General features: G+C 44.4%; 1 protein-coding gene across 1 annotated transcript in view; it reads left to right on the top strand.

Moving 5' to 3' along the window:
* LOC311108668 (intermembrane lipid transfer protein VPS13B-like) overlaps positions 1–13,626 on the top strand; it is a gene marked incomplete at its 3' end in the record, with an annotated part of 212,574 nt that overhangs the window by 81,765 nt on the left and 117,183 nt on the right. Inside the window, 1 exon segment of the mRNA XM_084151375.1 lies at positions 3,723–3,894. Coding sequence (XP_084007501.1) covers positions 3,723–3,894 — 172 coding nt within the window.

Here is a 13,626-nt window from a genome sequence, read left to right as displayed (position 1 = left end):
GTGATGAAAGAAATAAAAGCTGAAATAAATCATTCTCTCTACTATTATTCTGACATTTCACATTCTTAAAATAAAGTGGTGATCCTAACTGACCTAAGACAGGGAATTTTTACTAGGATTAAATGTCAGGAATTGTGAAAAAATTAGTTTAAATGTATTTGGCTAAGGTGTATGTAAACTTCCGACTTCAACTGTAGGTGTACAGAGGCCCATTATCAGCAACCATCAGTCCTGTGTTCCAATGGCACGTTGTTAGAAAACCCTTTTGCAATTATGTTAGCACAGCTGAAAACTGTTGTGCTGATTGAAGAAGCAGTAAAACTGGCCTTCTTGAGACTAGTTGAGTATCTGGAGCATCAGTAATTGTGGGTTCGATTACTGAATCAAAATGTCCAGAAACAAATAACTTTCTTCTGAAACTCGTCAGTCTATTCTTGTTCTGAGAAATGAAGGCTATTCCATGCGAGAAATTGCCAAGAAACTGAAGATCTCTTACAACGCTGTGTACTACTCCCTTCACAGAACAGCGCAAACTGGCTCTAACCAGAATAGAAAGAGGAGTGGGAGGCCCGGTGCACAACTGAGCAAGAGGACAAATACATTAGTGTGTCTAGTTTGAGAAACAGACGCCTCACAGGTCCTCATCTGGCAGCTTCATTAAATAGTACCCGCAAAACACAGTCTCAACGTCAACAGTGAAGAGGCGACTCCGGGATGCTGTCCTTTTAGGAAGAGTTGCAAAGAAAAAGCCTTATCTCAGACTGGCCAATTAAAATAAAAGATTAAGATGGGCAAAAGAACACAGACACTGGACAGAGGAAGATTGGAAAAAAGTGTTATGGACAGACAAATTTAAGTTTGTGGTGTTCGGATCACAAAGAAGAACATTTGTGAGACGCAGACCAAATGAATAGATGCTGGAGGAGTGCTTGATGCCATCTGTCAAGCATGGTGGAGGCAATGTGATGGTCTGGGGGTGCTTTGGTGGTGGTAAAGTGGGAGATTTTTACAGGGTAAAAAGGATCTTGAAGAAGGAAGGCTATCACTCCATTTTGCAACGCCATGCCATACCCTGTGGACGGCGCTTGATTGGAGCCAATTTCCTCCTACAACAGGACAATGACCCAAAGCACAGCTCCAAACTATGGAATAACTATTTAGGGAAGAAGCAGTCAGCTGGTATTCTGTCTATAATGGAGTGGCCAGCACAGTCACCGGATCTCAACCCTATTGAGCTGTTGTGGGAGCAGCTTGACCGTATGGTACGTAAGAAGTGCCCATCAAGCCAATCCAACTTGTGGGAGGTGCTTCAGGAAGCATGGGGTGAAATCTCTTCAGATTACCTCAACAAATTGACAACTAGAATACTAAAGGTCTGCAAGGCTGTAATTGCTGCAAATGGAGGATTCTTTGACGAAAGCAAAGTTTGAAGGACACAATTATATTTTCCTTTTGCATTTTGCTATATTTCCTATTCAAACTAAGTGACCCCAAACTTTGGAACGGTAGTGTATGTTTGTGCATTTCATGGTTGTTTCAATATGTAGAATATCAGTATGCTTGGCCCAGCCAGTGTTCATGGTTGTTTCAATATGTAGAATATCAGTATGCTTGGCCCAGCCAGTGTTCATGGTTGTTCCAATATGTAGAATATCAGTATGCTTGGCCCAGCCAGTGTTCATGGTTGTTCCAATATGTAGAATATCAGTATGCTTGGCCCAGCCAGTGTTCATGGTTGTTCCAATATGTAGAATATCAGTATGCTTGGCCCAGCCAGTGTTCATGGTTGTTTCAATATGTAGAATATCAGTATGCTTGGCCCAGCCAGTGTTCATGGTTGTTCCAATATGTAGAATATCAGTATGCTTGGCCCAGCCAGTGTTCATGGTTGTTTCAATATGTAGAATATCAGTATGCTTGGCCCAGCCAGTGTTCATGGTTGTTCCAATATGTAGAATATCAGTATGCTTGGCCCAGCCAGTGTTCATGGTTGTTCCAATATGTAGAATATCAGTATGCTTGGCCCAGCCAGTGTTCATGGTTGTTCCAATATGTAGAATATCAGTATGCTTGGCCCAGCCAGTGTTCATGGTTGTTCCAATATGTAGAATATCAGTATGCTTGGCCCAGCCAGTGTTCATGGTTGTTCCAATATGTAGAATATCAGTATGCTTGGCCCAGCCAGTGTTCATGGTTGTTCCAATATGTAGAATATCAGTATGCTTGGCCCAGCCAGTGTTCATGGTTGTTCCAATATGTAGAATATCAGTATGCTTGGCCCAGCCAGTGTTCATATTTGTTACAATATGTAGAATATCAGTATGCTTGGCCCAGCTAGTTCCAAAGGGCATATAGGTCCAGTTAGCTAAATAGACTGGGTTATAACACAGTGACTTGTGGTATGTTAGTTTATCCAGACAATGGTGGTCAACATGGACCTCTTGTTCTCAACATTGTTCAAGTCTCATCATACTTATTATAAAGCCCTTCTGGACATGGAATAAATAACTTATTGTCTGTCATTTTGGACATGGAATAAAGAACTTATTGTCCGTCATTTTGGACAAGGAATAAATAATTTCCTGTCTGTCATTTTGGACATGGAATAAAGAACTTCCTGTCTGTCATTTTGAACATGGAATAAAGAACTTCCTGTCTGTCATTTTGGACATGGAATAAAAACTTATTGTCTGTCATTTTGGACATGGAATAAATAACTTCCGATCTGTCATTTTGGACATGGAATAAATAACTTCCGGTCTGTCATTTTGGACATGGAATAAAGATGCCACAACACAGACAGTGTCCAGGAACAGGGTTGGAGTTAACCTACAGGAGGGTGGCTCTCCAGGAACAGGGTTGGAGTTAACCTACAGGAGGGAGGCTCTCCAGGAACAGGGTTGGAGTTAACCTACAGGAGGGTGGCTCTCCAGGAACAGGGTTGGAGTTAACCTACAGGAGGGAGGCTCTCCAGGAACAGGGTTGGAGTTAACCTACAGGAGGGTGGCTCTCCAGGAACAGGGTTGGAGTTAACCTACAGGAGGGTGGCTCTCCAGGAACAGGGTTGGAGTTAACCTACAGGAGGGAGGCTCTCCAGGAACAGGGTTGGAGTTAACCTACAGGAGGGTGGCTCTCCAGGAACAGGGTTGGAGTTAACCTCCAGGAGGGTGGCTCTCCAGGAACAGGGTTGGAGTTAACCTACATGAGGGTGGCTCTCCAGGAACAGGGTTGGAGTTAACCTACAGGAGGGAGGCTCTCCAGGAACAGGGTTGGAGTTAACCTACAGGAGGGTGGCTCTCCAGGAACAGGGTTGGAGTTAACCTCCAGGAGGGTGGCTCTCCAGGAACAGGGTTGGAGTTAACCTACATGAGGGTGGCTCTCCAGGAACAGGGTTGGAGTTAAAACCTACAGGAGGGTGGCTCTCCAGGAACAGGGTTGGAGTTAAAACCTCCAGGAGGGTGGCTCTCCAGGAACAGGGTTGGAGTTAAAACCTACAGGAGGGTGGCTCTCCAGGAACAGGGTTGGAGTTAAAACCTCCAGGAGGGTAGCTCTCCAGGAACAGGGTTGGAGTTAAAACCTCCAGGAGGGTGGCTCTCCAGGAACAGGGTTGGAGTTAACCCTACAGGAGGGTATCTCTCCAGGAACAGGGTTGGAGAGCACTGGTCTAGACGTCTCTCTTTATTAACTGTTTCCTCTGTGTTTCCTCATCTTCCTCCTGTCAGATCCAGACGATGGTAGAGTCCCTGAAGCTGTCCATCACAGACCAGCAGCTGCCCATGTTCATCAGGATCATGGAGCTGGTCCTCACCCTCTACTACGGAGAGATAGGAGGAGGGAAGGACGGAGAGGGGGAGGAGGGGAGCGGCCATAGAGAGGCCATCGTCACTACACCAGGTTAGTCTGGGATTAGACTCTACTACAGGGGGGAGAGGGAGGAGTGGAGGCCATGCCAGGTGAAGCTCCATCACTATTACCAGGTGAAGCTCCGTCACTATTACCAGGTGAAGCTCCGTCACTATTACCAGGTGAAGCTCCGTCACTATTACCAGGTGAGGCTCTGTCACTATTACCAGGCGAGGCTCCGTCACTATTACCAGGCGAGGCTCCGTCACTATTACCAGGCGAGGCTCTTTGACTATTACCAGGTGAGGCTCCGTCACTATTACCAGGCGAGGCTCCGTCACTATTACCAGACGAGGCTCTGTGACTATTACCAGGTGAGGCTCCGTCACTATTACCAGGTGAGGCTCTGTGACTATTACCAGGTGAGGCTCCGTCACTATTACCAGGTGAAGCTCCGTCACTATTACCAGGTGATGCTCCGTCACTATTACCAAGTGAGGCTCCGTCACTATTACCAAGCGAGGCTCCGTCACTATTACCAGGCGAGGCTCTGTGACTATTACCAGGTGAGGCTCCGTCACTATTACCAGGTGAAGCTCCGTCACTATTACCAGGTGAAGCTCCGTCACTATTACCAGGTGATGCTCCGTCACTATTACCAAGTGAGGCTCTGTGACTATTACCAGGTGAGGCTACGTCACTATTACCAGGTGAGGCTCTGTGACTATTACCAGGTGAGGCTCCGTCACTATTACCAGGTGAAGCTCCGTCACTATTACCAGGTGAAGCTCCGTCACTATTACCAGGTGAGGCTCCGTCACTATTACCAAGCGAGGCTCCGTCACTATTACCAGGCGAGGCTCCGTCACTATTACCAGGTGAGGCTCCGTCACTATTACCAGGTGAGGCTCTGTGACTATTACCAGGTGAGGCTCCGTCACTATTACCAGGTGAAGCTCCGTCACTATTACCAGGTGAAGCTCCGTCACTATTACCAGGTGAGGCTCCGTCACTATTACCAAGTGAGGCTCCGTCACTATTACCAGGCGAGGCTCCGTCACTATTACCAGGCGAGGCTCTGTGACTATTACCAGGTGAGGCGCCGTCACTATTACCAGACGAGGCTCCGTCACTATTACCAGGCGAGGCTCTGTGACTATTACCAGGTGAGGCTCCGTCACTATTACCAGGTGAGGCTCTGTGACTATTACCAGGTGAGGCTCCGTCACTATTACCAGGTGAGGCTCCGTCACTATTACCAGGTGAGGCTCCGTCACTATTACCAGGCGAGGCTCCGTCACTATTACCAGGCGAGGCTCTGTGACTATTACCAGGCGAGGCTCTGTGACTATTACCAGGCGAGGCTCTGTGACTATTACCAGGTGAGGCTCCGTCACTATTACCAGGCGAGGCTCCGTCACTATTACCAGGCGAGGCTCTGTGACTATTACCAGGTGAGGCTCTGTGACTATTACCAGGTGAGGCTCCGTCACTATTACCAGGTGAGGCTCCGTCACTATTACCAGGTGAGGCTCCCTCACTATTACCAGGTGAGGCTCTGTGACTATTACCAGGTGAGGCTCCGTCACTATTACCAGGCGAGGCTCCGTCACTATTACCAGGCGAGGCTCTGTGACTATTACCAGGTGAGGCTCTGTGACTATTACCAGGTGAGGCTCCGTCACTATTACCAGGTGAGGCTCCGTCACTATTACCAGGTGAGGCTCCGTCACTATTACCAGGTGAGGCTCCATCACTATTACCAGGTGAGGCTCCGTCACTATTCTGCATGCAGTCTCAATTTGTCCCATTTAGTGAATTCTTGGTTGGTGAGCGGACCCCAGACCTCACAACCATAAAGGGCAATGGGTTCCAAAACTGATTCAAGTATTGTCACATTTGCCTTGTCTCAGATCATTCACACCTGTGGTATCTCTCTCTCTCTCTCTCTCTCTCTCTTGCGCTCTCTCTCTCTCTCGCTCGCTCGCTCGCTCTCTCTCTTGCTCTCTTGCTCTCTTTCTCTCTCTCTCTCTGTCTCTCTCTCTCTCTCTCTCTCTCTCTCTCTCTCTCTCTCTCTCTCTCTGTCTCCCTCCTTCCCTCCTTTCCCCATATCTCTCTCTCTCGCTCTCTCTCTCTCTCTCTCTCTCTCTCTCTCTCTCTCTCTCTCTCTCTCTCTCTCTCTCTCTCTCTCTCTCTCTCTTGCTCTCTCTCTCTCTCTCTCTCTCTCTCTCTCTCTCTCTCTCTCTCTCTCTCTCTCTCTCTCTCTCTCGTTTGCTGGAACTTTAGTGTTAGTTGGCACGGGCTCCCTTCTCTGTCCGATGCCAGATGTAAGCATTGGTGTCATGCTACTGCTATGTGGGACCCTGAGAATGAATTAGTATCCTATCACAAAAATATACAAGAGGGGACCGCTGCTTGGAAACTGAGCACTCCACATCTTGTTACGCTGGAGGAGATGGAGAGAAACGGGAGGGAAGCAGACTTGTTCTGGTGTGTGTGTTTCAACGTGTGTGTGTTTCACCGTGTGTGTGTGTGTGTTTCACCGTGTGTGTGTGTGTGTGTTTCACCGTGTGTGTGTGTGTTTCACCGTGTGTGTGTTTCACCGTGTGTGTGTTTCACCGTGTGTGTGTGTGTGTTTCACCGTGTGTGTTTGTGTTTCACCGCGTGTGTGTGTGTTTCACCGTGTGTGTGTGTTGTTCAGTGACAGGCAAAGGGACTGTTAGTGTGTTTCACTGAATAACTGGAGGATAAATCTGAATTGTTTTGAAGGAAGAGTTCTAGACGGAGATGGTTGAAGATGGTTAAACATGTTTTGGAGAGATGATCCAGTTGTGTGCTAATATTGCTGTTAGTTGTTTGGAGCATCATTCTGCTGTTGGACAGTCGCCACAGAGGCCACTATACATATTGTTGTCTTTATTAAGGCCCTCCGTGCTTTTACTGACATATGAAAGAAGGATTTGAATATGCTCTGTGCAATACGATCCCACCATCATACATAGTTGACATCACTTAAACATCTCACATGTTCCCCATAGGGTGCTTTTGGCTGCGTTTAGTTTTAGTGGCCTGCTGGGCTTCAGCACTCTGTCTCTGTCTGGTTCCTTGTGTGTGTTTCCCTGTTTGTGTGTGTTTTTCACCGTGTGTGTGTTTCACCGTGTGTGTGTGTGTGTGTGTTGCTGTGTGTGTGTGTGTGTGTGTTTCCCTGTGTGTGTGTGTGTGTGTAATGGGTCTAGTCTATCTCCCGTTGACTGTGGCCTGTTCCAGTAACTGCAATGTTGGAACAGAACCTGTGTGTGTGTTTGACTGTGTGTGTGTGTGTGTGTTTGACTGTGTGTGTGTGTGTGTTTGACTGTGTGTGTGTGTGTGTTTGACTGTGTGTGTGTGTGTTTGACTGTGTGTGTGTGTTTGACTGTGTGTGTGTGTGTGTTTGACTGTGTATGTGGGTTTGACTGTGTATGTGGGTTTGACTGTGTGTGTGTTTGACTGTGTGTGTGTTTGACTGTGTGTGTGTGTTTGACTGTGTGTGTGGGTTTGCCTGTGTGTGTGGGTTTGCCTGTGTGTGTGTTTGACTGTGTGTGTGTGTGTTTGATGATGTGTGAGAGAGAGACAGACAGAGAGAGAGAGTGTAATGGATTCAGTGTGTTCCCACTCAGGACACATTAATAGGCCGTGACTTTTAATTGCCTGTGGTTCTCTTAAGAACATTTTCAAAGGGAATATTAATTCGTCCATTTGAAGGTGTTTTCTTTTTCTAACTAATGAACTGGAAAGAGTTTCTTAGTGTGTTAGTGTGACTGTGTGTGAATCAGTGTGAGTTTTAGGTGGAATCCAACCAATGCTTTATTAATGTTATGTATAATACGTGGAACACATTAAGTTGCCTGTGTGTCATTCACCAAAACATTCAATCACTCACCATTAACCAGTGTTTTCCCTCCTCTCTGTATGAAATGAATTGAAGTCTGCAAAAAAGAAATATAAAGGTTTAGAGAAATATGAGAAGAGTTAGGAAGAGGGAGAGGGAGGGAGGGAGAGAGGGAGGGAGGGAGAGAGAGAGGGAGAGAGAGAGAGGGAGGGAGGGAGGGAGAGAGGGGGATAGAGAGAGGGGGAGAGGGGGAGAGAGAGGGGGAGAGAGAGAGAGGGGGAGAGAGAGAGTGGGGGAGAGAGAGAGAGGGGGAGAGAGAGAGGGGGAGAGAGAGAGGGGGAGAGAGAGAGGGAGAGAGAGAGAGAGAGAGAGAGAGAGAGAAAACATCTAAGAAGGAGCTGGGTTGGAGTGGCCTATGCTGCCACCTACTGTAATAACAGCAGAGGTGCAGCCATCCTGATAAATAAGAATAAACCCTTTCCCCTGACATCCTCCGGTATCATGTTTAATTACATCAATAGAAAATACACATGGAGAATAAACGGTGCGCATCTTCTAGACCCGAAACAGAGAAAAGCTGACGCCGATATCATTTGGGATGCCTTTAAGGCGTACATTAGGGGAATGATAATCTCATACTGCGCTAAAGTGAAATCTGATTTAGAAATTAAAATGTAAAAAAAAAAAATCACTACACTAGATATATAAAAGTATGTCCTCGGTTGCAACACTCACTACCGAGTTCCAAACTGCCTCTGGAAGCAACATCAGCACAAACACTGTTCGTCAGGAGCTTTGTGAAATAGGTTTCCATGGCCAAGCAGCCGCACACAAGCCTAAGATCACCATGTGCAATGCCAAGCGTCGGCTGGAGTGGTGTAAAGCTCTCCGCCATTGGACTCTGGAGCAGTGGAAGCGTGTTCTCTGGAGTGATGAATCACGCTTCACCTTCTGGCAGTCCGACGGACGAATCTGGATTTTGCGGATGCCAGGAGAACGCTACCTGCCCAATGCATAGTGCCAACTGTAAAGTTTGGTGGAGGAGGAATAATGGTCTGGGGCTTTTTTTCATGGTTCGGGCTAGGCCCCTTAGTTCCAGTGAAGGGAAATCTTAACGCTACAGCATACAATGACATTCTAGATGATTCTGTGCTTCCAACTTTGTGGCAACAGTTTGGGGAAGGCCCTTTCCTGTTTTAGCATGACAATGCCCCTATGCACAAAGCGACGTCCTTACAAAAATGGTTTGTTGAGATCGGTGTGGAAGAACTTGACTGGCCTGCACAGAGCCCTGACCTCAACCCCATTGAACCACCTTTGGGATGAATTGGAACGCCGACTGCGAGCCAGGCCTAATCTCCCAACATCAGTGCCCGACCTCACTAATGCTCTTGTGGCTGAATGGAAGCAAGTACCCGCTGTAATGTTCCAACATCTAGTGGAAAGCCTTCCCAGAAGAGTGGAGGCTGTTATAGCAGACAAAGGGGGGACCAACTCCATATTAATGCCCATGATTTTGGAATGAGATGTTTGACGAGCAGGTGTCCACATACTTTTGGTCATGTAGCGTATCTTAGAAAAAGCCCATAAAAAATCGTACAAGGTAAAGAAGAAAATAAAATGTTTTAACTTAAGCACGAATATGATCTTTTACTCTTGAAGAGAGCCAACAACTACATGTTAAACTCAAATAAAGCATACTACTTAATGGCAAGTAAACCTGGTAAATATTTTTCAGCTCTCACAAAACAAATACATGCTAAAGCAGTTGTAATTGTAAAAGGTAAAGATACAAAACAGTAATTAGAAACAACAACGCGATTAATGACAATTTAAAGTTTATTTTAAAATGTATATAAATCGTAATGAAACAACAGTTGGACGGATCGTAAAGCCTTCTTAGACTCAACAACTCTGAAGGAATTATCAGCAGACAAAAAAGAATCCCTAAAAACAGAGATCACCCAAGAATACATAAATTATTAGATACTGTTAAAACATTAGGAGAAAAGCACCAGGAATGGATGGCTTTCCCATAGAATTCTGTTCAACATTTTGACAAAGTAGTCCACCTATTTACACAAATGACAACACACGTCACTCAATTCAATACTTTCTAGCTCCATATATCAATCAGTTATTTCTGTTATGTTAAAACCAGGAAAATCTGGAGCATCCCCTGCTGATTATAGACCCATAAGTTTAATAAATTGTGACAATAAAATAATAATAAAGCTTATAAGCAATAGAATAGCAAAAGTATCTTACCAGACCTGATACATATCAAACAGGGTTTATAAAAAATAGACACAAACAAGAACATGTTTCAGTTTAATACAATATGCAAAAAAACAAAATTATAGATTTATCAATAATAGCTGTTAATGCCAAAAGGTTTTCGACGTCTTGAATGGCCTTTTCTATTCAAAACTTTGGAAGTTTTTAACTTTCCAGCTGAAATAATACATTTTATAAAAATATTGAATAAATGTCCTAAAGCAAAAATATACACAAATAATGTATTATCTGATGAAATTGCTTTAGAAAGGGGCACAAGACATGGATGTCCTCTCTCCCCCTCCTGTTTGCCCTGGTAATTGAACCGCTTGCAGAAAGAATTAGACAGGACCCACACGTAACAGGTATCAGTATTGATAAACATGAATAGAAACTAAACATTTTTTTTTTTTTTACAGATGATCTCCTGATTATACTTGACCAATATTGAAAACGCAATGCCCCATTTGCAAAACATATTTTCAGAATACTCTAAAATCTCAGGATATAAAATTAATGTTGAAAACCCCCGAAAAAGAAAAAGAATAACTAATAATCTACAGTAATCCTTTATGTGGACCACAAATAATATGAAATACTTAGAATGTTTAAGTGACAACAAACAAGAAATATATAAAGATAACTTTATTCCATTAATCAACAATATGAAACAGATCTAATTAAATGTAATAATATTCCCATAAATCTTACAGGTAGAATAAACCTCTTTAAAATGGCATGGTTCCATATAGTTAAATACACTAAAGAGGAACGATGGGTACATACTGAAGATGCTCATCCCCAGAATCTTTTCACGTGTCCATTTTCAAAGGATAAAGCTAAGAACATTAATAGCTTCCTAGTTAAGAACACTGTAACTATATGGAAGAAAATGAAACGTATTCTACAAGAACCAATATCACTCCCTAAAAACACAACCTTATGGAACAATCCTTGGATAGCTTTTCAGAATTCACTGATAAATTGGTCCACATAGAAAACTAAAGGCATAGAAACCGTAGATGACTTGGTAACAGGAAATTCATTTATTTCCATGACAGAATTAAAAAGTAATTTTGGACTGACCAATGTAGATCATTTCAAATACATGCATTTTTAAAGTTACTTATCACTAAATTTCGATTTGAAATCTTTTCGACATCAGAGCAACCTTGAGGGAATCTTATTTGAGTCAGAAAATGATTTTCATATGATTGATAGGTAAGATATAGAAATCCTTGCAGAGAGCATATCCAACTGACAATCTCTTAGGAAAAACTGTTGGAACCAAGACTTAAAAATAACTGATGTTGGCACAAGATGGAGGGAATGTTGGGCCATAACTAACAAATGTACACTTACCGAAAATGTACACTTAATCCAGTATAAACTAATGTATAGAATGTATTATACAAGAGACAAAATTCACATTCTACAGCACAACGGCAGAGTCATGTCTTAAGTGTAAACCTAACAACGATTCAATAATCCATGCCTTCTGGGAATGTTATGAAGTCCAAAAGTAATGGGCGGAGTTAGAAAGTTGGCTGTCAGAAGTATTACAATGTAAACTTACTTTTAATCCATCTGTCTGCATTTTTCAAGACGTGGCATATGGGGGTGTAGTGAGATACCCAATGGGCTGGACGATTCTCTTCTCATCACTCATCTTGAAAAAACGTATATTAAAAACGTGGAAATCAATCCGACATCATTAACACAATGGAATTATCAAATGATTTATTATTGAAATATTGAAATAGCATGGGCGACGCCGACTGAGAAAAACAAATTGGTACAATTTAAGGCCAAGTGGCAAACAATAATGCAGACAGTAGGGAAGGGATGGGGGTGTGAACATGCAGGTTTGGGCAGGTTCGTGTGTATACGTTTTTATTTGGTGTAAAAAAAATTAAAATAATAATAATCTAATAATTATATACAAATAAAAAAAAGAAGGGGAATTGACCGATTCTGTTGGCCCAAATCTCAAATGCAAATACCGAGTTGAAACTGCTTTTTGTTAGAGAGGAAGAAGTGGTCTTTCATCTGTGTTGTTGAGGGGCACGGGAGGGGCTTGGTGCACACAGCACAGAAGGAGGAGGGGCTTGGTGTCTGTGGAGTGGGAAGGTGTAGTTGTGTCACTAGTCATCCAGTCTGACTGTTCAGCTCTGTAGTGTCACTAGTCATCCAGTCTGACTGTTCAGCTCTGTAGTGTCCTCTCTCATCCAGTCTGACTGTTCAGCTCTGTAATGTCCTCTCTCATCCAGTCTGACTGTTCAGCTCTGTAATGTCCTCTCTCATCCAGTCTGACTGTTCAGCTCTGTAATGTCCTCTCTCATCCAGTCTGACTGTTCAGCTCTGTAATGTCCTCTCTCATCCAGTCTGACTGTTCAGCTCTGTAGTGTCACTAGTCATCCAGTCTGACTGTTCAGCTCTGTAGTGTCACTAGTCATCCAGTCTGACTGTTCAGCTCTGTAATGTCCTCTCTCATCCAGTCTGACTGTTCAGCTCTGTAATGTCCTCTCTCATCCAGTCTGACTGTTCAGCTCTGTAATGTCCTCTATCATCCAGTCTGACTGTTCAGCTCTGTAGTGCCACCTCTCATCCAGTCTGACTGTTCAGCTCTGTAATGTCCTCTCTCATCCAGTCTGACTGTTCAGCTCTGTAATGTCCTCTCTCATCCAGTCTGACTGTTCAGCTCTGTAATGTCCTCTCTCATCCAGTCTGACTGTTCAGCTCTGTAGTGCCACCTCTCATCCAGTCTGACTGTTCAGCTCTGTAGTGTCACTAGTCATTCAGTCTGACTGTTCAGCTCTGTAATGTCCTCTCTCATCCAGTCTGACCGTTCAGCTCTGTAATGTCCTCTCTCATCCAGTCTGACTGTTCAGCTCTGTAGTGTCACTAGTCATCCAGTCTGACTGTTCAGCTCTGTAATGTCCTCTCTCATCCAGTCTGACTGTTCAGCTCTGTAATGTCCTCTCTCATCCAGTCTGACTGTTCAGCTCTGTAGTGTCCTCTCTATTCCAATCTGACTGTTCAGCTCTGTAGTGCCACCTCTCATCCAGTCTGACTGTTCAGCTCTGTAGTGCCACCTCTCATCCAGTCTGACTGTTCAGCTCTGTAGTGCCACCTCTCATCCAGTCTGACTGTTCAGCTCTGTAGTGTCCTCTCTATTCCAATCTGACTGTTCAGCTCTGTAGTGCCACCTCTCATCCAGTCTGACTGTTCAGCTCTGTAGTGCCACCTCTCATCCAGTCTGACTGTTCAGCTCTGTAGTGCCACCTCTCATCCAGTCTGACTGTTCAGCTCTGTAGTGCCACTAGTCATTCAGTCTGACTGTTCAGCTCTGTAATGTCCTCTCTCATCCAGTCTGACTGTTCAGCTCTGTAATGTCCTCTCTCATCCAGTCTGACTGTTCAGCTCTGTAGTGCCACCTCTCATCCAGTCTGACTGTTCAGCTCTGTAGTGCCACCGCTCATCCAGTCACAGCGATCAGCTCAGACTGCACCGAGGGGGAAAGGAACATTTCACTCCTCACCTGCTGGTCAGAGACCTGAAACCGTTCCAGTGGCATCTTTTTATCACGTGTTCCAAATGGCATCCTATTCCCTATGTAGTGCACTAGGGGACAGGGT

The sequence above is a fragment of the Coregonus lavaretus genome (assembly GCF_964263955.1).
Source record: "Coregonus lavaretus genome assembly, chromosome: 3".
Taxonomy (NCBI): domain Eukaryota; kingdom Metazoa; phylum Chordata; class Actinopteri; order Salmoniformes; family Salmonidae; genus Coregonus; species Coregonus lavaretus.
This window is presented reverse-complemented; position numbering and strand designations above follow the sequence as displayed.